Genomic DNA, 26,611 nt, shown 5'->3' on the forward strand with positions numbered 1-26,611 from the left:
AGCAGTGTCATTCCATGGTAACATATGATACATTTACAAGCCAAAAACTGGTTACAGACTGTTCTTTGAAGGCAGGCACAAAAAGGAGTGAATGTATATTGTACATTAAACTATTCTCAATAGATTTCAACACTGTTAGATTTTTCAACAATAAAATTAAATACAAAATACAGTGTTATTACTTGGTAACTTGCGTTACAAAAAAAGGAAAGGCAATTGTCCTTCATAAGTCTGCCAAATGTTCTGTTCTGGTAAACAGGGGAGAAGCGCAATTTTTATTGTATTAAAACACCATAGTCCCAGCAACGGTAAAATTAATTTTAACCTCTCACGTTAAAAGCAGCAGTTTTTATTACAAGAAATAACTTTCGTTACTAAGCTGATGGTAACTTGCGTTACAATATGTTACCATCCATTGGATTAAACTTACTGTACGGTAAGTTACCATCATCTTTGTAACGTAAATTACTATATTGTGTTGTAACGTAAGCTACCATGGAATGACCCAGCGGTGTGTACCTAAGTATTGGTGTTTAATAATGGGGTGAATGTAAACCATCAAGCAGCCAACGTCTGCTGTAGTAAGAACCAAAAAAATGTTATTACTTCAGACATGGGAAAGCTGCTGACATCAATTGAAACTCATACGGAGAGCTTAGGAAACACAATCCCAAAGTATAATCATGTGAAGAATTACTGAAGCCAACCAGCATTTGACCTTAAACGAGTTATCATACCCCGAGCATCTAGAGTACAGGCCAAAAGCTCCTTAAGGCAACGGCTTGCTTGTAATGTCTTCTACTGTTATGCTGCAGTGAAGCTTTAGTTAAGTGTTGATTGTCACTAACTCCACGATTTACAGGCAGGGCTCAATTTCTTAAGATAATAAATCTGAGGTTTCATGGGGTCTTGAAATATCTCATTATTTTCTTCGATGAAGGTAGTAAATTTGACTTCAAGTTTAACTGGGAAGAGTCTCATAATCTGCCCTAAAGTATAAAATGTCTATGAGCTCCGAAATTTTATCCGATTTCCATAATAATAATCTAATCTTTATATAGCACTAACATATTTTGCAGCGCTTTACAGGTTGCACACATTATCATCACTGTCCCCGATGGGGCTCACAATCTAAATTCCCTATCAGTATGTCTTTGGAATGTGGGAGGAAACCGGAGAACCCGGAGGAAACCCACGCAAACATGGGGAGAACATACAAACTCCTTGCAGATGTTGTCCTTGGTGGGGTTTGAACCCAGGACTCCAGCGCTGCAAGGCTGCTGTGCTGTCCACTGTCCACTGTGCCACCATGCTGCCCAGCCAATCTTTCCATGGAAATATTACAGCAGAACTAAGACATCCCAATTGTTTAAAGGCAACCAGGGCTCTCCTAGGTTAGTGATCATTCTTAATATCTCACCAGTTGAAGTTTGCCAACAACTGTAAGGGTACCGTCACACAGTGGCATTTTGATCGCTACGACGGCACGATCCGTGACACTCCAGCATCGTAACAATATCGCTCCAGCGTCGTAGACTGCTGTCACACTTTGCAATGTACGACGCTGGAGCGATAATTTCATGACGTATGTGCGATGTAGAAGCCGTTGGTTACTATGCGCACATCGTATACAATATCGTGCACACCTTTGTTACACCATGCGATCATGCCGCCACAGCGGGACACTAGACGACGAAAGAAAGTTTCAAACGATCTGCTACGACGTACGATTCTCAGCGGGGTCCGTGTTCGCATGAGCGTGTCAGACACAGCGAGATCGCTGGAACGTCACGGATATATCGCTGGAACGTCACGGATCGTGCCGTCGTAGCGATCAAAATGCCACTGTGTGACGGTACCCTTAGTCATAGCCCCCAATTCATCAAGACTGGAGTTTTTAAAGGAGCATGCTGGAGTCAGACGCTCCTGATTCATTGAGAGGTGCATGCTTCTAAAAGAAGCACTCCTCCCTTCAAAGTTTGTATCCTCTTAATATATTGCAATCATCACATTTTATAGCACTATACAACTACAATTGCTCAATTTGCCTTACTACCCAATAAATGATTTGCTTTTCTCTGCTCTGTGTTGAAACAGGAAGTCTCTTTTCTGTGCATGAGTCATCCCCCTCTTAAACGCCTGACCCAGCTGCACCACTCTTCTCACGCCCTGCCAGTGACTTTTGCGTTGATGACTTATGCAGGGAAGATAGACTTCCTGTTTCTACACAGAGCTTAGGATTCATCTAGTCTAGTATAATAACATGATGTCATAGACCTAATAGAAAAGAAAAGAATTAACTGGGTAGAAAGGCAAAATGAGGAATTGTGATACATAGTACACAGTTCTATGAGTGATGACTTCAAAATATTAAGAGTACAAAAATTTTGATGGGAGTGCTCCTTTAAATGGAAGGTACCGCGTTTGTAGATCATAAATCAATGTAATGTAGCATAAGCTGCTCTTATAACTAAGTTTTGAAATCATGTGAAACATTTTTTGTGTTATGAGTTTAAAGAAGGCACTGGGGGCTGACATCTTGTGTTCACAGCAGTAGCACGACACTATCCGTGTCATAATACGGCACCCCATGGCCATAGGAGATAGACCGCCGTGGACCCCATCTCTAATGTTGCAGCAGCATTAGCAGCGAGCTGGGCACGCCTCTGTGGCTGCACAATTCACTGCTGTAGGTGTGACTGGCCGCCATTTTATTATAGCTCAGTGCTATCCGCTGAGCGCCACTAACTCTCTATCACAGGACAGAAGCACCCACTGGAGCCGGAGGATGGAGAGTGGAGAGTGCGGGTGATTTACCTCCGTGCTCCTCTGTCCTGTACTCCAGGCAATGCACTGTGCATCCTGAGCAGACATCCTCTGCTCCTCACACGCTGCCCTGTGTCCTTCTCCTGCTCTGTCTCCGTCTCCCCACTCACACACAGTCCCGGTGATCTCCGGTAAGCTGCATTCACAGCCTGCAGAGAGAGGGAGCTGACACCTGGAGAGAGAGAGCAGGACAGTGACTAAGGTGTGGGGAAGGGGGGTGGCAAGAATGTTATTCACAAAACAGGGGAGAGAAGTAGCATGCCCACAGCAGGGATCATATATCTCCTTCCCCCATATATCTCCTCTATGACCCCCCATAGACCAGCACACTGCTCTCCTGAAATACTCTGTGCTGCAGTCACCCTGTTTCTTCCCCCATATATCTCCCTTTGTGACCCTGGAGGTGACTGTCTCTCCCCATGGGGCTGTCTCTCTCCCCATGTGTGCTCTTCATCCCGCTGTGCCTGTTCGCTCTCGCTCCTATGCACTCCTACCCCTGCAGTCACACACAAAATGGCGCTGCCCTGTGATGCTACTCTTCATTCTGCCCCAGGGATACTAGACCACCCAAAAGGGGAGGGAAATGGTGATGTCAGCAGTTACTGCCCCAATTTTCCAGCTAACAGTAAAGCTGGTAAGTCTCACTATAGCTGCTTGAGGTCTAAAACGGAAAATGCTCCCCCTAGTGGTAGATATATATTTTTGTAAGAAAATATATAATATTTTTCGTATAGAAATGTTTGCAAACAGTGCAAACATTGCATTAATAAATTTTATTTACTATTTTAAGCTCAATTTCACAAAAAAAAACTACAAGAAAACTGGTGGCACCTTCCCTTTTAATGAATCGGCAGCATCTGAAAAGTGGCACACGCCAGATATCTAACTCGAATCTGGGATTGGCGTAAGATTTGTTTTAATAAGGATCGCTGATGCCATACTTGAATTTGAGCTGGGGTTGCCACATCCCAACCCAGCTTACCCCATTTTGTCGGATAAGGACAAAAATAGTGTGAGGATGACAGAAGTTTCTAAATTTTTAGTGCAGCCTCGAGTTGTCAAAAATTTTGAAACTTTTCAAAGTTACACTGCACCATTTTGGAGTACATTGCTTTACTCAGCCCCACTATATACAGCTCTGTCCTGCAGTACATTGTTCTTCTCAGCTCCTCTATGTAGAGCTCCATCCTGCAGTACATTGTTCCTTTCAGTCCTCTACATTGAGCCCAGTCCTTCAGTACATCACTTCTTTCAGCCCCACAATATACAGCTCCATCCTGCAGTACAAAAGTCCTCTCAGCTCCTCTATATACAGCTCTATCCTGCAGTACATTGTTCCTCTTAGCTCCTATACATTTAGCCCCTCCTGCAGTACATTTTTCCTCTCAGTTCCTATACATTTAGCCCTTCCTGCAGTACATTGTTCCTCTCAGCTCCTATACATTTAGCCCCTCCTGCAGTACATTGTTCCTCTCAGCTCCTATACATTTAGCCCCTCCTGCAGTACATTGTTCCTCTCAGTTCCTATACATTTACCCCCTCCTGCAGTACATTGTTCCTCTCAGCTCCTATACATTTAGCCCCTCCTGCAGTATATTGTTCCTCTGTTCCTATACATTTAGCCCCTCCTGCAGTACATTGTTCCTCTTAGTTGCCATACATTTAGCCCCTCCTGCAGTACATTGTTCCTCTTAGTTCCTATACATTTAGCCCCTCCTGCTGTTCCTCTTAGTTCCCATATATTTAGCCCCTACTGCAGTACATTGTTCCTCTTAGTTCCCATACATTAAGCCTCCTCCTGCAGTAGATTACTTCTCTCAGCCGTCTCTATATACAGCCTCCTCCTGCAGTACATTGCTTCTCTTAGCCCCTACTGTAGTACATTGTTCCTCTCCGTTCCTATACATTTAGCCCCTTCTGGGGTACATTGTTCCTCTTAGTTCCCATACATTTAGCCCATCCTGGGGTATATTGCTTCTCTCATTGCCCTCTACATACAGCCTCCTTCTGCAGTATATTGCTTCAGTCAGACTTGGCACCATATCACCTCCACTCTGATTCTGGGATGTAAAGCCCCATGCTGCAGCACATCTCATCCCTTCAGAGTGTGAAGGGCGATCATCACTCTCTCTCCTCCTGTGCACGGCACTCTTGATAGGCAGAGATAATCAGGAGTCCTGAGTGCAGCAGCAGAGGGTGCGGGGATCGTGCTGCTCATTCATCACATGCGCAGTTATAAAATTTCGGCACTGCACATTTACTAACGACATAATGTATACTGGAAAGCTTAGGCTCCACACCAAAAGGGCTTGTATTCATAACGTTACTGGAGTGACCTCACAGCCCTCTGAAGAAGCACATGCTGCATTAGACACGGACTGAAGTTTTATAGGTGTACTAGCTGAAGAGCCCAGCATTTCCTGGGCATAGTAAATATCTGTGGTTAGTTATAGCACCTCACTTCTCTTATTTTCCCATCACGCCTCTCATTTTCTCCCTCACACCTCTCATTTTCCCCCTCACTCCTCTCACTTTCCCCCTCACTCCTCTCATTCCCCCTCACTCCTCTTTTTTGCCCCTAACACTTGTCATTTCGACCTCACATTTGTCATTTTCCGATCACTCCACTATTTTCCCTCACTCCTCTCATTTTGCACTCACACCTTTTCATTTTCACCTCACACCTCTCATTTTCACCTCACACCTCTCATTTTCACCTCAGTATATACATGTTTGTCATCTCCCTTATATATAGTATACACCTGTATGTCATCTCCTGTATATAGTATATACCTGTGTCATCTCCCCTGAAAATAGTATATACCTGCTGTATGTCATCTCCTCCTGTATATAGTATATACCTGTGTGTCATCTCCCCTGTATATAGTACAGTGGGGCAAAAAAGTATTTAGTCAGTCAGCAATAGTGCAAGTTCCACCACTTAAAAAGATGAGAGGCGTCTGTAATTTACATCATAGGTAGACCTCAACTATGGGAGACAAACTGAGAAAAAAAAATCCAGAAAATCACATTGTCTGTTTTTTTATCATTTTATTTGCATATTATGGTGGAAAATAAGTATTTGGTCAGAAACAAAATTTCATCTCAATACTTTGTAATATATCCTTTGTTGGCAATGACAGAGGTCAAACGTTTTCTGTAAGTCTTCACAAGGTTGCCACACACTGTTGTTGGTATGTTGGCCCATTCCTCCATGCAGATCTCCTCTAGAGCAGTGATGTTTTTGGCTTTTCGCTTGGCAACACGGACTTTCAACTCCCTCCAAAGGTTTTCTATAGGGTTGAGATCTGGAGACTGGCTAGGCCACTCCAGGACCTTGAAATGCTTCTTACGAAGCCACTCCTTCGTTGCCCTGGCGGTGTGCTTTGGATCATTGTCATGTTGAAAGACCCAGCCACGTTTCATCTTCAATGCCCTTGCTGATGGAAGGAGGTTTGCACTCAAAATCTCATGATATATGGCCCCATTCATTCTTTCATGTACCCGGATCAGTCTTCCTGGCCCCTTTGCAGAGAAACAGCCCCAAAGCATGATGTTTCCACCACCATGCTTTACAGTAGGTATGGTGTTTGATGGATGCAACTCAGTATTCTTTTTCCTCCAAACACGACAAGTTGTGTTTCTACCAAACAGTTCCAGTTTGGTTTCATCAGACCATAGGACATTCTCCCAAAACTCCTCTGGATCATCCAAATGCTCTCTAGCAAACTTCAGACGGGCCCGGACATGCACTGGCTTAAGCAGTGGGACACGTCTGGAACTGCAGGATCTGAGTCCATGGTGGCGTAGTGTGTTACTTATGGTAGGCCTTGTTACATTTGTCCCAGCTCTCTGCAGTTCATTCACTAGGTCTCCCCGCGTGGTTCTGGGATTTGTGCTCACTGTTCTTGTGATCATTCTGACCCCACGGGGTGGGATTTTGCGTGGAGCCCCAGATCGAGGGAGATTATCAGTGGTCTTGTATGTCTTCCATTTTCTAATTATTGCTCCCACTGTTGATTTCTTCACTCCAAGCTGGTTGGCTATTGCAGATTCAGTCTTCCCAGCCTGGTGCAGGGCTACAATTTTGTTTCTGGTGTCCTTTGACAGCTGTTTGGTCTTCACCATAGTGGAGGTTGGAGTCAGACTGTTTGAGGGTGTGCACAGGTGTCTTTTTATACTGATAACAAGTTTAAACAGGTGCCATTACTACAGGTAATGAGTGGAGGAAAGAGGAGACTCTTAAAAAAGAAGTTACAGGTCTGTGAGAGCCAGAAATCGTGATTGTTTGTTTCTGACCAAATACTTATTTTCCACCATAATATGCAAATAAAATGATAAAAAAACAGACAATGTGATTTTCTGGATTTTTTTTTTCTCAGTTTGTCTCCCATAGTTGAGGTCTACCTATGATGTAAATTACAGACGCCTCTCATCTTTTTAAGTGGTGGAACTTGCACTATTGCTGACTGACTAAATACTTTTTTGCCCCACTGTATATACCTATGTGTCATCTCCTCCTGTATTTAGTATATACCTGTATGTCATCTACCCTGTATATACAGTTGTGGCCAAAAGTATTGACACCCCTGCAATTCTGTCAGATAATACTCAGTTTCTTCCTGAAAATGATTGGAATCACAAATTCTTTGGTATTATTATCTTCATTTAATTTGTCTTAAATGAAAAAACACAAAAGAGAATGAAGCAAAAAGCAAAACATTGATCATTTCACACAAAACTCCAAAAATAGGCCAGACAAAAGTATTGGCACCCTCAGCCTAATACTTGGTTGCACAACCTTTAGCCAAAATAACTGCAACCAACCGCTCCCGGTAACCATCAATGAGTTTCTTACAATGCTTACAATGCTCTGCTGGAATTTTAGACCATTCTTCTTTGGCAAACTGCTCCAGGTCCCTGATATTTGAAGGGTGCCTTCTCCAAACTGCCATTTTTAGATCTCTCGACAAGTGTTCTATGGGATTCAGTTCTGGACTCATTGCTGGCCACCTTAGAAGTCTCCAGTGCTTTCTCTCAAACCATTTCCTAGTGCTTTTTGAAGTGTGTTTTGGGTCATTGTCCTGCTGGAAGACCTATGACCTCTGAGGGAGACCCAACTTTCTCACACTGGGCCCTACATTATGCTGCAAAATTTGTTGGTAGTCTTCAGACTTCATAATGCCATGCACACGGTCAAGCAGTCCAGTGCCAGAGGCAGCAAAGCAACCCCAAAACATCAGGGAACCTCCGCCATGTTTGACTGTAGGGACCGTGTTCTTTTCTTTGAATGCCTCTTTTTTTCTCCTGTAAACTCTGATGCCTTTGCCAAAAAAGCTCTACTTTTGTCTCATCTGACCAGAGAACATTCTTCCAAAATGTTTTAGGCTTTTTCAGGTAAGTTTTGGCAAACTCGAGCCTGGCTTTTTTATGTCTCGGGGTAAGACGTGGGGTCTTCCTGGGTTTCCTACCATACAGTCCCTTTTCATTCAGACGCCGACGGATAGTACGGCTTGACACTGTTGTACCCTCGGACTGCAGGGCAGCTTGAACTTGTTTGGATGTTAGTCGAGGTTCTTTATCCAACATCCGCACAATCTTGCGTTGAAATCTCTTGTCAATTTTTCTTTTCCGTCCACATCTAGGGAGGTTAGCCACAGTGCCATGGGCTTTCAACTTCTTGATGACACTGCACACGGTAGACACAGGAACATTCAGGTCTTTGGAGATGGACTTGTAGCCTTGAGATTTCTCATGTTTCCTCACAATTTGGTTTCTCAAGTCCTCAGACAGTTCTTTGGTCTTCTTTCTATTCTCCATGCTCAATGTGGTACACACAAGGACACAGGACAGAGGTTGAGTCAACTTTAATCCATGTCAACTGGCTGCAAGTGTGATTTAGTTATTGCCAACACCTGTTAGGTGCCACAGGTAAGCTTCAGGTGCTGTTAATTACATAAATTAGAGAAGCATCACATGATTTTTCGAACAGTGCCAATACTTTTTTCCACCCCTTTTTTATGTTTGGTGTGGAATTATATCCAGTTTGGCTTTAGGATAATTCTTCTTGTGTTTTTTTCATTTAAGACAAATTAAATGAAGATAATAATAACAAAGAATTTGTGTTTGCAATCATTGTCAGAAAGAAACTGAGTATTATCTGACAGAATTGCAGGGGTGTCAATACTTTTGGCCAGAACTGTAGTATATACCTGTATGTCATCTCCCCTGTAAACAGTATATACCTGCTGTATGTCATCTCCTATATATTGTATATAGCTATGTGTCATCTCCTCCTGTATATAGTATATACCTGTATGTCATCTCTTCTGTATATAGTATATACCTGTATGTCATCTCCTGTATATAGTATATACCTGTATGTCATCTCCCCTGTATATAGTATATACCTGCTGTATGTCATCTATATATAGTATATACCTGTATGTCATCTCTTCTGTATATAGTATATACCTGTCATCTCCTATATATAGTATATACCTGCTGTATGTCATCTCCTCTATATACCTATGTAATATCCTCTTTTATATAGTATATACCTGTCATCTCCTCCTGTATATAGTATATACGTGTGTCATCTGCTCCTGTATATAGTATATACCTGTGTCATCTCCCCTGTATATAGTGTGTGCCTGTATGTCATCTCCTCCTGTATTAGACCTCGTTCACACGTTATTTGGTCAGTATTTTTACCTCAGTATTTGTAAGCTAAATTGGCAGCCTGATAAATCCCCAGCCAACAGGAAGCCCACCCCCTGGCAGTATATATTAGCTCACACATACACATAATAGACAGGTCATGTGACTGACAGCTGCCGTATTTCCTATATGGTACATTTGTTGCTCTTGAAGTTTGTCTGCTTATTAATCAGATTTTTATTTTTGAAGGATAATACCAGACTTGTGTGTGTTTTAGGGCGAGTTTCATGTGTCAAGTTGAGTTGCGTGTGGCGACATGCATGTAGCAACTTTTTGTGTGTCGAGTTGCATGTGACAGGTTAGTGTAGCAAGTTGTGTGCAGCAAGTTTTGCGCATGGCGAGTTTTGCGCATGATGAGTTTTATGTGTGGTGCGATTTGAGTATGTGCAAGTTTTGTGTGAGGCAACTTTTGCATGTGTTGCAACTTTTGTGCATGTGGCAATTTTTCCGCGTGTGCAAGTTTTGCGTGTGGCGAGTTTTCCATGACGTGAGTTTTGCACGTGTGGCTAGTTTTACGTGAGCCTAGTTTTGCATGTGGCGAATTTTGCGCTTGGCGAGTTTTGAGCGGTGACTTTTGTGTTTTGACTTTTATGTGGCGAGGTTGGTGTATGTGTGGTGAAAAGTGTGCGGAGGGTGGTATATATGTTCAAGCATGTGGCAGTGTGTGGCGCATTTTGTGTTTGTGTTCATATCCCCGTGTGTGGTGACTATCCCATGTTGGGGCCCCACCTTAGCAACTGTACAGTATATACTCTTTGGCGCCATCTCTCTCATTCTTTAAGTCCCCCTTGTTCACATCTGGCAGCTGTCAATTTGCCTCCAACACTTTTCCTTTCACTTTTTCCCCATTATGTAGATAGGGGCAAAATTGTTTGGTGAATTGGAAAGTGTGGGGTTTAAATTTTGCCTCACAACATAGCGTATGACGCTCCCGGGGTCCAGACGTGTGACTGTGCAAAATTTTGTGGCTGTAGCTTACACACACACACACACACACACACACACACACACACACACACACACACACACACACACACACACACACACAGCTTTATATATTAGATCACAAGTCTGTTTTACATTGCTTATGAACAAATAATCAAATATCTGGGACAATCCCTTTAAGGCAGCAACTGTAGCTTGGGCTGGCCACAGTATTCATTAAGAAATGGTACATGACACTTAGAAGTCAAAAAGTCAGTCAGAAGTCAAAGTAATTCATACGCATACTTAAAGCTTACTAATTGTCCTTATTAGTTGTTATATAGCTTTGGGTAGCACAGGCTTCAGATTTGGTCAGATTCCTGATGGAATCCTAAAATGTAGTTACACTCCATGCGGAAACTGAGAAAGCATGCATATCTGGAGGAGTGAAAGACTAATGATGCACTTCTTACTATTAATACAATATTTCTTTACAATTTAGGATTTGAAGTGCTTGGTACTGAACCATGGGAAACCATGTTGGAAGAAGAGACCACACTGGTGATCAATCAGAGAAGGTAAATTTTAAGATCAAGTTATTTTCAAACTTTTTTGTTTTCCTCTTGAAGGTGTTATATCTAGAGATGAGCGAACGTGATCAATGATATCCAGATATCACTCGAGCATCTGGGTGTTCGGATGCGCTCGTTACTCGGTGAGTAATGGACAGTGCGCGATGTAAAACTCGAATCCCTGCCCCACGTGTTTGGCGCCTGTTACACAGCTAATAAGCATGCGGGGATTGCCTGTAATGCTGTAGCCATCTTGGTTGTGGCATTACTGTGATTGGCTGGCCGTGTGACATAATCAGGGGTTATAAAAGAACATGCGCCATCCGGCTCGTCACACTGACCAATTTGTACATTGGCACTTCGTATTGGAGGGAGAGAGTGCCTGTTTAGGCCAGTGTGTGCACAGTATAATGAAGCAGAGGCCTGTAGTGTTGGGGTATGTGCACACGGTCAGCGATGGCTCAGTGTTTGTTCAGGATTTGACGCAGGTGAAATCTGCCCCAAATCTGCATCTGAGGTCATTTGCGTTCTTGATGTCTTTTTTTACATGCGTTTTTGATGCATTTGTTTCCGCATGCGTTTTTGGTGCGTTTTTTTCATTGCATGCATTTTTTTTTGGGTCACTTGAAATAAAGCTAATTGAAAGTTGGCTTCTGGGAAGGAAAAAAAAAAGTGATTTCCTGTTTGCAGATATATTGGGGTATGTTCCCACAGTCAGTAAGCGCTGTGGGTTGGACGCTGCGTACATCTACAGCATCCAACCTGCAGCGTCCAGCTGTTACAGCATAGTGGATGGGATTTTTAGATATCCCATAACTACTATGCGTCCAGAGACACCCGCGGCTCACCCGCAGAGGCAAACATGCGGTGCGTTTTTCCAGACCACAGCATGTCAATTTATGTAGCAGAGACGCTCAGTCTCCGCTGCGTAAATTATCTATATACTTTCATTAAATGTGGTAAAACCGCATTCTCTTCCTAATCACATGCGTATTAAGTGCAGGAACGCAGCTTATTACCCATGTGTACTAATTTAAATAATGGTGAATCTTGTGACACAGCCAGAAGTAGATGACACAGAGAGAGGTCCCCTCCTTTTTTAATAAATAATATTAAATAATAGCGTGAGGTCTCCCTATAGTTGTTAATCAGCCGGAGTAAAGCAGACTACTGGGACTTGTATTTCAGGCTGTAAGGATCCAATATCCATGAACCTTACCAGCCTGATAATGCCAGGCCGCAGCAGTCTGCTTATCTTGGATGGTTAACAAAAATAGTGGCATGCCCTCCCAATAAAATAGCGTGAAGGCCCCCCCCCTATTTTTGTTAAACAGCTAAGGAAAAAGCAGACAGCTGCAGCCTGGTATTATCACACTGGCGAGGCCCATGGATTTTGGTCCTCACCAGCCTAAAAATAGCAGCCTGCAGCCACCCCATAATTGACACATCCAAAGATGTTCCATTTGTGGCACATTACCTGACTCTTACCACTTGCCCTGTAGTGGTGGCAAGTGGGGTTCATATTTGTGGGGTTGATGTCACCTTTGTATTGTCAGGTGACATCAAGCCCACGGCTTAGTAATGAAATGGTGTCTATAAGACACCTATCCATTACTAATCCTATGGTTATATGGTAAATAAACACAGACACCCAGAATAAAGTACTTTAATTGAAATAATGACAGACACCTTTAATAGATCTTAATTAAACCATACTTACTGCATCGCCTATTCCACCAACGTCCTTGTCTCCTGGAAGAGAATTAAAATAAAAAAGCAGCAATACTCTTACCTGTCCGCCGAAAAGATATACATGCAGTCCCACGACAAGTCCAGCTCTGCTACATCTGGATGCCTTTGGCTGAACGGTGGTATTATGCCACCATTCAGCCTTAAATTAGTACACATGCATAGTTAGCTGCATTCCCGCACTAAATACGCATGTGACTAGGAAGATAATGCGGTTTTACCGCATCTAATGAAAGTGTATGGGTAATTTATGCAGTGGAGACGTCTCCGCTACATAAATTGACCTGTTCTGGAAACATGCGCCGCATATCCGTCTCCGCAGATAAGCCAGAGGCGTCTCTGCATGCATAGTGAAGATGGGATTTCAAGAAGTCCCATGCACTATGCTGTAACATCAGGCCACTGTGTGTTGGACGCTGCAGATGTACTCCGCGTCCAACCCGCAGCGTTTACTGACTGTGGGAATATACCCTTGATGCTGCAGCTTAACCTGAGTCATCATACTAACAGCCATTCTAAGGGCTAATTGTTTGCTTTGCTGTTTGTATCACATACATTCTGCATTTAGAATGGCAGAATACAGCCTGCAGACTTAGGGCTGTGCAGTCCCTTGCAAAATATATAGTTGCTGCTTTTTATTTATTTTTTGGGGGTGAAAAATTTTTACATATTGTGTGATTAATCAAGTATTGCGTGCTTTGTGGTACATTTTGGTGTTATATAACACTCTGAAAAAAGTGTTCAATTTTTTTTTTCCTGATTAAATTACTCATCCATTCCTTTGTCTGGAATACAGTATTCCTTTGTCTGGGGTACATTTTTGTGATATATAACACTCCAAAAAAGAAAAATTTTGCTGGGTAAAATTTCTCGGCCATACACTATTCCATGGTCTGGGGTAAATTTCTGTGATATCTAACCCTCCAAAAAACATTCAAATATTTGTGTATTATATTGCTCATCCATAGAGTATTACATATTCTTGGGTACACTTCGGTAGTATATAACACTCAAAACAAGTTGTCAATTTTTGGGGGGTATTATAGTGCTCAGCCATACAGTATTACATGCTTTCTGTTACATTTTGGTGTTATATAAGAATTTAAAAGACCTTCCAAAACTTTTTATGGATTCAATGATTTATCCACACACTGTAGTGCGGCTCTTTTTACATTTTGCTGGTATATTCAACTCGCAAAAACCTTTCCAAAACCTTTTACAGATTCAATTAGTCATCCATACACTGTAATGCGGTTCTTGTAATGTAATAGCACGCCGATGTCGGACTCCCTTTGATGTGGGCTCCGGCGCTGAGCCCACATCTTTTCCGGCACTTTAGCTGTTTAAATCCTGCACATCGGTGACCTCGTCGTGTGATCGTGGGTCACCGATGGGTTGGCATGACAACCAGATGTCTCCAGCAGACCTCTATGGTTGTCACTGCCAGATAGCTAGTGAACATTTCTGCTATATACAGGCGATCTGATCATCACCTGAATGTAGCAGAGCCGATCGGATTATGGCAGCTTCTAGTCTCCCATAGAGACTATTGAAGCATGCCAAAAGTTTAAAAAAAAAAAAAAAAAAGTTAAAAAATCTGAAAAAAATGTAGAAATATAAAAGTACAAATCACCCTCCTTTCACCCCATTCAAAATAAAACAATGAAAAAAAATCAAAGATACACATATTTGGTATTGCCGCTTTCAGAATCACCCGATCTATCAATATAAAACAATAATTAACTTAATTGCTAAACGTCGTAACGGGAATAAAAAGTCAATACGCCGTAATTAAGGTATTTTTTTTCACCGCAACCTTGCATTATAAATCGAAAGCACCAAAATCATTAAAAACATCAGCTCGGCATGCAAAAAATAAGCCCTCACCCAACCCGAGATCACGAAAAATTAAGACGTTATGGGTATCGGAAAATAGTGTTTTTTTATTTTTTAACAAACTATGGACATTTTTTTCACCATTTAAATAAAAAACAACCTAGACATGTTTGATATCTATGAACTCGGAATGGCATGGAGAATCATAATGGCAGGTCAGTTTTAGTATTTAGTGAACATGGTAAAAAAAAACAAAAAAAAAACTGGTATTGCACTTTTACAATTTTACAGCACTTGGAATTTTTTTTCTTGTTTTCGAGTACACGACATGGTAAAACCAATGGTATAGTTCAAAAGTACAACTCGTCCAACAAAAAATAAGCCTGCACATGGCCATTTTCACAATAAAAGCTATGGCTCTGGGAAGAAGGGGAGCAAGAAATGAAAATGCAAATGCAAAAATACCTCTAGTCGTTAAGGGAACCTGTCAGCAGATTTGGCCGCTATAAGATGTGGACACTGCCTTCCAGGGCTTATCTACAGCACTCTATAATGCTGTAGATAAGCTCCCGGTCTGACCTAAAAGATAAGAAAAATAAGTTTTATTATACTCATCCGGAGGGGTGGTCCGGATGGATGGGTGTCACAGGTCTGGGTCCGGCACCTCTGATCTTCTTGTGACGACGCCCTCCTGTTTCTTCATCACTCCCCGGCATCATGCTCCTGCCCAGGCGTACTTATCTGCCCTGTTGAGGGCAGAGTAAAGTACTGCAGTGCACAGGCTCCGAGAAAGGTCAGAGAGGCCCAGCGCTTGCCACAGTGTGGCAGTATTTGTCCCTGTTATGTGATGTTATTCGGTCACTCTGTGGTGGTTAAATGTGATCTGGTCATGGTGTGGTGGTATTTGTCTCCTGTATGTGATATTCGCTCAGTATATGGTGGTAATTTGTGGTCTGGTCACGTTGTGGCGGTATTTGTGTATTGAAGTCACTTGTTCTCGCTGATATCAATAAGTGGAAGATTCTTGATTTCCAATACTGCCGAAATACTTGGAAGTTTTACCCCTCCCTGTCCTGTGACTATTACACAGTAGAAAAGATGCACTTACATTTGTTCTCCTGTGAAAACAAGTAATAACCTATCCTAAGGCCACGTTCATACGTTCAGTATTTGGTCAGTATTACATTAATATTTGTAAGCCAAAACCAGGAGCTGTGATAAATGCGGAAGTGGTGATGTGTTTCTATTATACTTCTCTTCCTCTGATGGTTCCACTCCTGACTTTGTCAAAACAAAAGCTTCTGTCTATGTATGTGATCTCGTGTTTGATGTGAACTGTTAATGTGTGGTTGGTGAGGATGTGTAGCAGAAGTGGAGTTTTTCCAAGAGTGGGAGATGGGACTGTGGAAGGTTCAAGGTGTGGAGGCGGATCTGGGGTAGAGCCTGGGCGGAGTCTTAAGGGGGCCCGAAAATTGTGACAGTATGGGGCCCTGAAATTTCTAGTGGCAGCCGTAGGTGGAGGAGAGGGCAATGATGGGGGTGAAGGGGCAGAAGGCAATGATTTGGTTAACGGAGAGGGCAATGATGAGTTGATGGGGCAGAAGGCAATGATTAGGTTGACCGAGAGGGCAATGATGGGGCAGAAGGCAATGTTTGGATTGACGGAAAGGGCAATGATAGGGGTGGTGGGGGAGAAAGCAATGATGGTGGTGGTGGAAAGGACAATGATGGGGGTGGTGGGGGAGGAGGAAATGATGGAGGTGGTGGAATGGGTAATGATGGGGTGGTGGGGGGAAAAGGCAATGATGGTGGCAGTGGAAAAGGACAATGATGGGGTGGTGGGGAGGAGGCAATGATGGAGGTGGTGGAATGGGCAATATTGGGTTTGGGGGGGAAAGCGATGATGGAGGTGGTTAAGAGGGCAATCAAGGGGGTGGGGGAGGGGGCAATAGTGGGATGCGGGGAGGGAGGAGGACAACGAGGGGTGTGGGGGATTGGGATGGGAGGAAGGGGGATTTATAATGGATTTGGGAACGGTGAGGTGGAGGAAGATGTTATCGATTATTATGTCTAAAACAGTCACGTAGTATAGAGAGTACTCACTTATTATGTACTAGATGGTGACCCGATTCTAACGCATCTGGTATTCTAGAATATGTATGTAGTATATAGCACAGCCCACGTACTATATTGCACAGCCACGTAGCATATTGCACAGCCCACGCAGTATATAACACAGCCCACGTGGTATATAGCACAGCCCACGTAGTATATAGCAGAGCGGCGTACTGTATAACACAGCCCACGTAGTATACAGCAATGTGGGCACCATATCCCTGTAAAAAAAAAAACAATTAAAATAAAAAATAGTGGGACCGGAGCTTCGCGAGGATCGGGAAAGGCTGGCACGGAAGGTGAGAATATAATGTTGTTTTTTTTAAATTATTATTTTTAACATTATATGTTTCTACTATTGATGCTGCATGGGCAGCATCAATAGTAAAAAGTTGGGCACACTTACACGGTGAATTGTAGCGTTAACGGAGTGCGTTACACCGCATTATGCCGCGGTGTAACGCAGTCCTAAAACGCTATGTGGGTGCTGACTGGAGGGGAGTATGGAGCGGGCACTTACTGGATGGAAGTATGGAGGGGCCAATTCGCGACCGGACTGTGCCTGTCGCTGATTGGCCGTGGCCGGCAGGCCGATCAGCGACCCGGGATTTCCGTTACAGACAAACAGATGGAAGTACACCTTAGACAATTATATATATATATAGATAGCACAGTCCCTTAGTATATAGTGTACTAACTTATGTATATACACCTACAAAATAAAGTACCAGACAGACCTCAAAATATAAACCAATATCAAAATTTTATTAGACATACAATTTAAAAGAGACCACCATTGATGGTGATATACACCAGTGATGAAAGACACCACAGACCTGAGGTATATGTAAAATATATAAATCTTCCACCACAAATAAAGTATATACATCAATCATATCATAGTCAACTGTGCCCACAGGCATACACTGATAATGACCGGCAATCATGTACCCCAAAGTGGCGAAATATACATCCCGCAAAGTTGTAGCTATCTTACCTCAGGTCTAATGGTGCCACGTCCCCTACGCGCGTTTCGTCTGCGTCCGCCTTCTTCCGGGGGAGTCACTTATGTATAGCACAGTCCCTTAGTGTATAGTATACTCACTTATTATGTATAACACCATCCTTAGTTACATAGTTTCCTCTTTTATGTATAACACCGTCCCTTATTACGTACCATCCTCTCTAGTTATATATGATGCCCTCCTTTATTTTATAGCTTCCTCTGCTGTTATGTACAGTGAATTCTTGATATTTTTGTTAGTCACAGTGCCCTCTTTTATTACATAGTCCCCTCTCTTGTTAGATGTAAAATGACTGCTGATGTAGGAGCCGGTGACCAGACTACCAGTCCATCAGTTCCTACTTTAGAAAAGAAGCTTTCCCATGCTCCATCAGCAATCATTGAATTATACAGCTAACAAGACAGGACGGTATGTAATAAAAAAACAGGGCTCTATAAAATCCAATATGTAAGGGACGGTGCAGTACATAACAAGAGGGCACTGTATAGTAAGGGACGGCAACATACGTAATAAAGGAGACCATGTAATATATATACGTGTGTGTGTAGATAGAGATATATATATATATATATATATATATATATATATATATATATATATATATATATATATATACTAGATTGTGGCCCAATTCTAACGCATCGGGTATTCTAGGATATGCATGTCCCAGTAGTATATGGACAATGATGATTCCAGAATTCGACTGTGCCCGTCGCTGATTGGTCGAGGCAACCTTTGACGACATTGTCGCCATGGCAACCATTGACATCATCGTCGCTGTGCCCGTTGCTGATTGGTCGAGGCCTGGTGGCATCGACCAATCAGGGACGTGGGATTTCCAGGACAGACAGACAGACGGAAAAACCCTTAGACAATTATATATATACTAGATTGTGGCCCGATTCTAACGCATCGGGTATTCTAGAATATGCATGTCCCTGTAGTATATGGACAATGATGATTCCAAAATTCGCGGCAGACTGTGCCCGTCGCTGATTGGTCGAGGCAACCTTTATGACATCATCGTCGCCATGGCAACCATTATGACATCTACGTCGATACTGTGCCCGTCGCTGAATCAGAAACGTGAGATGTCTACGTCCTTTATGACATCATCGTCGCTGTGCCCGTTGCTGATTGGTCGAGGCCTGGCGGCCTCGACCAATCAGAGACGCGGGATTTCTACGTCGATGCTGTGCCGGTCTCTGATTGGTCGAGGCCTGGCGGCGTGGGATTTCCAGGACAGACAGACAGACAGACAGACGGAAAAACCCTTAGACAATTATATATATAGATATATATCTTTGTCGTCTTAAAAGGAGGGGGGCCCAGACACATTTCCTGTACAGGGGCCGCAAGCGGTGAGTGTCCGCCCCTGGTGTGACCACTCATTTATTACCAAGGGATTTTTCTGTCATAGAAACCCATGAGTAGCCATATAATTGGTATTCATATTTCTTCCTAAGGCAGTTAATGATCTTTGTAATTAAGGACTCTTTTTACAAGCTTCAGCATTGAAATGATGAAACCTAATAATTAGAGCAGCGCAGCTAATGAAGGTAAACCCCTTTTAAAATTATTTTTATTGACTTGGATTGCAAGTATTCCAAGTTATCATGGAGGAAGCACCAAGTAATTACCACTTAAACTTTAAGTATGTTGCATTTTATTTTAATTTTCCAATTTGTTTTATTTATTTTCCTTGTTTTATATAGACCTATATTCCACAGCTTTTTACAGACATGATCATTGCTGTCCCCACTGGGGCTCACAATATTATTTCTCTACCAGTATGTCTTTGGTCTGTGATAGAAAAGTGGAGAACTCCGTGGAAGCCCACGCAAACACGGGGAGAACATACAAACTCCTTGCAGATGTTGTCCTTGGTAGGATAGGCTCTGTGGTGCTTTGTCCAAATATCAGACAAACTCTGCTCAGGTCCTACCTTATTTATTGCTCATGTTGATGGGAGTTTTGCAGACCTTTTTTAGGCTTGTATGTGGAATTTTATGAAATGGATCCCAAGGCCCTACCTTCTTAGCCAGCATAGAAGACATCCAGGTGACAGTGACTTTTACTGGGCTGATGTTTTATTTTCCAGCCTGTAAGCTATTATTTCAAGCCTCTACTATATGTCAGATCAGGTATCCGGGTTGCATAGGGTTGTTGCAAATTTATTCGCAGGACCATTTTTGTGGCATGACCCACTTGTGATATCACATCCAGGTGAAAAAAAGAAAAAAATGTATTCCGCCATGATAGGTTTCGACCAGTGTTGCTCTTTATCAAGTATACTTGACAAAGACCAACACTGGTCGAAACGTATCATGGCGGAATAAATTTATTTTTTTCACCTGGACTGGATGCTGCTCCTTTTTGCTCTTTTGACTATTTGTTTTTCAATTGGGTTAATTGGATATGGAGTGTGTATCCCCATATTTGTGCTGTCGGCTGTTTTCTTTCTTTGCTACACTTGTGATATCACGTCAGGCCAGCTAATCAGAAGAAGAGCCGCGTATATCGGGGGAAGCTCTCAGGCTTTCCGTTCAGTGACCACAGTTTAGCAATATGGCCACAGGACCTGTTCTGTCAGATGGATTTGCACCAACTCTAAGCACCATTTCATCCAAGTGTTGCCAGACAGATGCTGCTGTTTTAGAAAAGCATGTCTTATAGACCTAAGGCCGGTTTCACATTAGTGTGGCGGACTTCCTCCGTGAAGCCCCGCCCTTGGCCACACCTCCGCCGCTAGCTCCGCCTACTTCTGCATGCGGCCAGCATACCTATCTTTTAACATTAGGTACGCAGGTCGTGCCGCTGTATGCGGATGCTTCCGCATGCGTCATTTTGACGATGCGGTGGCCAGCGTAGAACGCAGTTTGTAGCAATTTTTTTTCTCCGCATCGTCAAAACGACGCATGCGGAAGCATCCGCATAAAGCGGCATGACCTGCGTACCTAATGTTAAAGATAAATACGCAGGTCGCATGCCGGCCACATGCAGAAGTAGGCGGAGCTAGTGGCCGAGGGCGGGGCTTCACAGAGGAAGTCCGCAGCTCCTCAAAACGCTAGTGTGAAACTAGCCTAATTTTACTGTTTGTTTTTTTTCTCTTTTGAGTGATTTTTATATTTCCATTCATATAAGTATTTTATATCTGCATTCTGTACTGAAGAGTAAGTTATAAAGTGTATATTTGATTAGTCTTGTTTTTATATATGTAGTGTATGTGCTTATCTTTCTTGTGCGCTAACCACAATGTGCTCTTTACTTGACTGTGCTTATAAATACAATGTAGGTTGAGCAATGCTAGAACCTGCTGCAGCTCGCTTGTGGTTCACTTCTGCTTTTTATGTGGTGATCCTCCTCTTGTTACACCTTTGTTTACTGAACATGTGACATTTACACTTCCTGAATTACTAATTGCTGAGTTAATCTATCTACTTACTGTATGCTTGTTGGCAGACCTTAATACTCAATTATCATGGAAAGCAGCCTAAAAAAAAAGAAGAAAGTAGAAAAAAGCAACAAGCATTGCAGGGCAAAGAATTGAAGGGGTATTCTATTCTAAACCAATTATCTGTCTGCTACATAGGTTGTAAGCTTGCGATCAGGGCCCTCAATCCTAATGCAACTGTTTAAAGGGAACCTGTCACCCCCAAAATCGAAGGTGCCCCCCAGCATCAGGGGCTTATCTACAGCATTCTGTAATGCTGTAGATAAGCCCCCAATGTAACCTGAAAGATGAGAAAAAGAGGTTAGATTATACTCACCCAGGGGTGGTTCTGCTGTGGTCCGGTTACGATAGGCGTCGCGGTCCGGTCTGGGGCCTCCCATCTTCTTACGATGACGTCCTCTTCTTGTAGTCACGCTGCAGCTCCAGCGCAGGTGTACCTTGTCTGCCCTGTTAAGGGCAGAGCAAAGTACTGCAGTGCACAGGTGTCGGGAAAGGTTGTGAGAAGATGGGAGGCCCGGACCGGACCGTGACGCCCATCGTACCGGGACCGCCCCTGGGTGAGTGTAATCTAACCTCTTTTTCTCCTCTCTCAGTATACATCGGGGGGCTTATCTACAGCATTACAGAATGCTGTAGATAAGCCCCTGATGCCGGTGGGCTTAGCTCACCTTAGATTTTGGGGGTGACAGGTTCCCTTTAAACTGTCCTACCTGAATTTATTGTCTGCATATGTCTCCGCTTAATTGTAAAGTGCTGTGGAATATGTTGGCGCTATATCAAATAAAATTATTAGGTAATAACTAGAGGTGAGTAAATGTATTAAAATTCAAATTCAACAGTTTAATCAAAATTTCCCCAAAAAATGTGATTCAGGAAAAATATTTGTAAAAACTTCAATTACCATGAAAAGACATCTATAAACCACGGATTTCTCCTAGGACTGTAACCAAATAATTTTGAACAATTTAACGCAAGCACAGCTGTGACACTAGTAAAGGGTAAAGACAAGCGTTTCGGTCCAGGGTCAAAATACCAGGAGATAGTGGATCAAAGCAAAAGGACAAGACAAAGGGATCATGGTCCAAGGGTCAGGCAGCGGAAGATCAGAACCGCAGAATCAGGCAAACACTCACCAGAAAGCACAAAACTACGTCTAGCAAGGACTAGAGGCAAAGAGCTCAGTAAAATAACTTGGGCAGTCTCCTGAACAGAGAACACCTAGAGAAAGTCCCGTACCTCCCAGTCCCAGATTGATAGTTTGGCCATCCAATCAAAGCACTGACAGCTCAGCACGCCCATCACAAGATTGAACAGCAGAGCGGTCAATCAAACAATGACAATTCAGCATGACCTAGTTTCTCTAGGACAGCAAAACAATCACTAACTGAGCATAGAAATTGTGACAAAAGTCTTAAACATCATATACAACTCTATTCGAGAGCCACTGCCAGACATCTCTGTCCGATCCTTAACTCTCCTAACACTCCACAAGGAGGGTAAGCCACAAAAGGTCATTGCTAAAGAAGCTGGCTGTTCAGAGTTCTGTATCCAAGCATATTAATATAAAGTTGAGTGGAAGGAAAAAAGTGTGGTAGAAAAAGGTGCGCAAGCAACCAGGATAACCGCAGCCTTGAAAGGATTGTTAAGAAAAGACCAAACATTTGGGGGTGATTCACAAGGAGTGGACTGCTGCTGGAGTCATTGCTTCAAGCGCCACCACACACAGATGTATCCAGGACATGGGATACAAGTGTCATGTTCCTTGTGTCAAGCTACTCATGACCAGTAGACCACGCCAGAAGCATCATACCTGGACCAAGGAGAAAAAGAACTGGACTGTTGCTCAGTGGTCCTAGTTGTTGTTTTCAGATAAAAGTAAATTTTGCATATCATTGGGAATTCAAGGTCCTAGAGTCTGTAGGAAGAGTGGTGAGGCACACAATCCAAGCTGCTTGAGGTCTAGTGTGAAGTTTCCACAATCATTGTTGGTTTGGGGAGCCATGTCATCTGCTGGTGTAGGTCCACTGTGTTTTATCAAGACCAAAGTCAGCGCAGCAGTCTGCCAGGAAATTTTAGAGCACGTCATGCTTCCCTCTGCCGACAAGCTCTTTGGAGATGGAAATATCATTCTCCAGCAAGAGATGGCACCGACCTGTCCACACTGCCAAAACTACCAATACCTGGTTTAAAAACAACAGTATCACTGTGCTTAATTGGCAAGCAAACTCGCCTGACCTTAACCCCATAGATTCTCTGTCAAGAGGAAGATGAGACACCAGACCCAACAATGCAGAAGCTGAAGGCTGCTATCAAAGGAACCTGGGCATCCATAACACCTCAGCAATGCCACAGGCTGATAGCTTCCATTCCATGCCGCATTGATGCACTAATTGATGCAAAAGCAGACCCCAACCAAGTATTGAGTGCATTTACTGAACATATATTTCAGTAGGCCAACATTTCAGCTTTTAAAATAATTTTTTAAATGGATGGTTTAAAGTATTCTAATTTACTGAGATAATTACTTTTGGGTTTTCATTGGCTGTAAGCCATAATCATCAACATAGAAATAAACACTTGAAATAGATCACTCTGTAATGACTCTATATAGTATATGAGTTTCACTATTTGTATTGAAGAACTGAAATAAATTAACCGTTTGATATTCTAATTTTGTGAGAAGCACCTGTATGTGGCCATGGGGATGGTAACTGTTCTTTACTGCTGTCTTTTCCTTTTACTATTGAGTTTTGCCACAAAATGGCTGTGGTATGTCCTGCCTCGGCTTTTATACAAGCTATGACAGTCCCACATAATTGGCTGTTCTACACCATGTGATGTGACAGCTGCAAGACATCAAGTGGAAGCCCAGCTTGTCACACCTAAGATCATGTGAGCCTTCTTTGTCTGATGCAGTCTTCATCAAAATGTTAAAATAATGGTGGCCATTTTCAACAACTCATGTGAATCAAATCGCAAATTGTTTGAATTCGCCAGCTTCAACAAATTCCTAAAACTTAAAGGGATTCTGTCACCCCTGGGAGGAATTTAAGCTATTGCTATGGGTATACAGGTAATAGAATGGTTAGACCAGTCTTACCTGTATGCCTCATAGCTGTGGTGTAGATGTTGATAAAAGCAGTTTTAATGTTATACTGTATATTACTGATATCTTCCAGGCTCCAGGCGTGCAGTGCCTGGAAGAAATCTCTGCCTCCTCTCCATTATAATGGTACCACCCTCCCATGCCTGTCACACAGACCTGTAAAGTGCAGTTTTGTCACTGTAATTCAGCGTATGCGCCATCAACTTGCGCGGTTATGGCCAGAGTCTTCATCGATCTTCTGCGCAGGCACCATCGAGTTTCAACAGGGTCCCTCTCTTGCCATGCTTTGATGGGTAGCGACACGAGGGGATTTCAGAAAGGAGAGATGGGAGTGGTTAACTGGCAGGTGGGACAGGACTTGCAATACCTTAGGATTTCCCAGTGACATCAGGGGGCAATACAACCTCCACATGACCCGTTCTTGGGTTTTGTCAACACGCAGATGGCCACCCAAGACATGTGAATGGGCCATGTCCAAGTCCGTCTTTCTATAGGGTCCTGGTACCAACAACTGCTCCCCTATTTCCACTGTGACTTTAGTTACTCAGTACAATAAGTCCCCATTCATCATAAAATAAGGAAAACTGGTCTCCACCCCGTCACCTGTGCTATGCCATTTATAGTGGTTACCTTTATTGAATGCTTCTTTTAAAGGTAGGTCCCCAAGTTGGGCACACCTAAAATTTTCTCCAGTCATCTTAATCTCAGGAATGTTGGCCTTGAAATATTACGACCGCCTCTCCCACCATTAAGCACAAGGAAAACCCGTCAGGCTCTGGGGTTGCATGAAAAGAAGCTGCGGAGACACCATCACGTGTTTCTCGACGCAAGCAGTGAATAGCCAGGCCTTTCCCCGGGAAGGAACAACCACGGGAAGGGCAGCATCCTATGAAGGAAAGCCACCTATGCCAAGCATGGTATCCATCCACAGACAGCTGTTTCGGGGCTCTGGGGTTGGTAAGACTTCTTCAGGGCCATCCCCATCTCTTACCCGATCAATTGAGGTCTCCGTCCCTCCCCCCCACAAAGTTCTGGCCTATAATAATTGGGTGCAATAAATCCTGGACCACACCGATCTCCTGGAACTCCGTACCATGGGTTGTCGCAATGACTACTCTGATAGTCTTTAGCATCTCCATGAATGCAGCGGACACCTACCTTCTTTCCAGGTATCAACTGGAGAGCCAGTGTGACCCTCACACTGTTTGGGGCCACTCGCCGGCATCCCATGCTGCAGTCAAATTGCTCTGTAGTCGGGGAACAAGGGCATCTATATCACCTGTGCAATGACCTTTCCAGCAAATTGCATGCCTTGATGAGATCCTCTGCATGACCTCCCCTACCCTCTTTGGTGCCCTATCCCCTTTTTAGTCTCAGCCCCCTGATGGGGCCCCCAGTGAAGTGAGTTGCCTCCCCAAGGAACCCTCAACCTCCCTTCCCCTGATGCCTTTTGACCAGTCCCACCAAGGCATTCCGGGGTTCTCCCTTGGAAATCCAAGTCTGCATCAGGCTCAGAAGTGAGTGCGCAAACCAGTCCATTACAACTAGATCTACAATCTGTGCTGAAGTAGATGGCTCCAACTGCTACCTCTTTTGGATGAGGTGCAGCAGATCAAACATTTATGAGTGAAGGGGTTTGTCACAGTGATATGCCCAATGGTGGACCTCTTATGCCCTGACAGACAGCGTGCAAAAATTTCCGTTTGGAGTTTCGCATATTCTTTGGCATCCTGTAAGGCTAAATCATAGCCGGCCTTTTGTGTCTCTCTTGTTAACGCTTGCACCAGGACTTCCACCCACTGGTATGGTGGAAGTTTCTCCCTTTTCGGTGACCCTTTCAAAAACTGTCCAAATAAAAAGGCTAGTCATCGCCCGGGATAATTTTCTGCAGGGCTCCCCTCACTGCCTTCCAGACAGAAATATCATCAGCTGATCCCAGAGTCGGAACTGTCGCCGTGCCACGAACCACCTCTGTAATTTTTAATCTGCTGCTGCTGATGTCTCTGGTGAACTTGTTCCTTGATCTGTTACTAGAGTTCTTGCATAAAAAGCTTATTTGACTCCGGTGGGAAAGTTGTTGTTGCTGCAGCAGCTGTTGCTTGTGCTGTTGTATAAGCAGCTTACTTGCCTCCTGTTGAACTTGCACATTGCTCCCTGGCTTATAATTGCCTTCACCCACGAAATGGAGTATATCTGCAGCAGTCGTACATGTTCCCTGAGAACGTTACCCTCACTTGTAACACCAAATGGAGTAATGCTACTCACTTTGGAGCGATATGATGTC

General features: G+C 43.3%; 1 protein-coding gene across 2 annotated transcripts in view; it reads left to right on the forward strand.

Moving 5' to 3' along the window:
• The window catches only part of MBP (myelin basic protein), a 282,046-nt gene that overhangs the window by 56,362 nt on the left and 199,073 nt on the right, over nucleotides 1–26,611 (forward strand). For both annotated transcript variants that reach the window (XM_069730949.1, XM_069730950.1), the window contains exon 2: nucleotides 10,973–11,048. In XM_069730949.1, coding sequence (XP_069587050.1) covers nucleotides 10,998–11,048 — 51 coding nt within the window. In that variant the 5' untranslated portion in view covers nucleotides 10,973–10,997. The remainder of the gene's footprint in view (nucleotides 1–10,972; nucleotides 11,049–26,611) is intronic.

This window comes from Ranitomeya imitator, chromosome 6 (genome assembly GCF_032444005.1).
Source record: "Ranitomeya imitator isolate aRanImi1 chromosome 6, aRanImi1.pri, whole genome shotgun sequence".
Taxonomy (NCBI): Eukaryota; Metazoa; Chordata; class Amphibia; order Anura; family Dendrobatidae; genus Ranitomeya; species Ranitomeya imitator.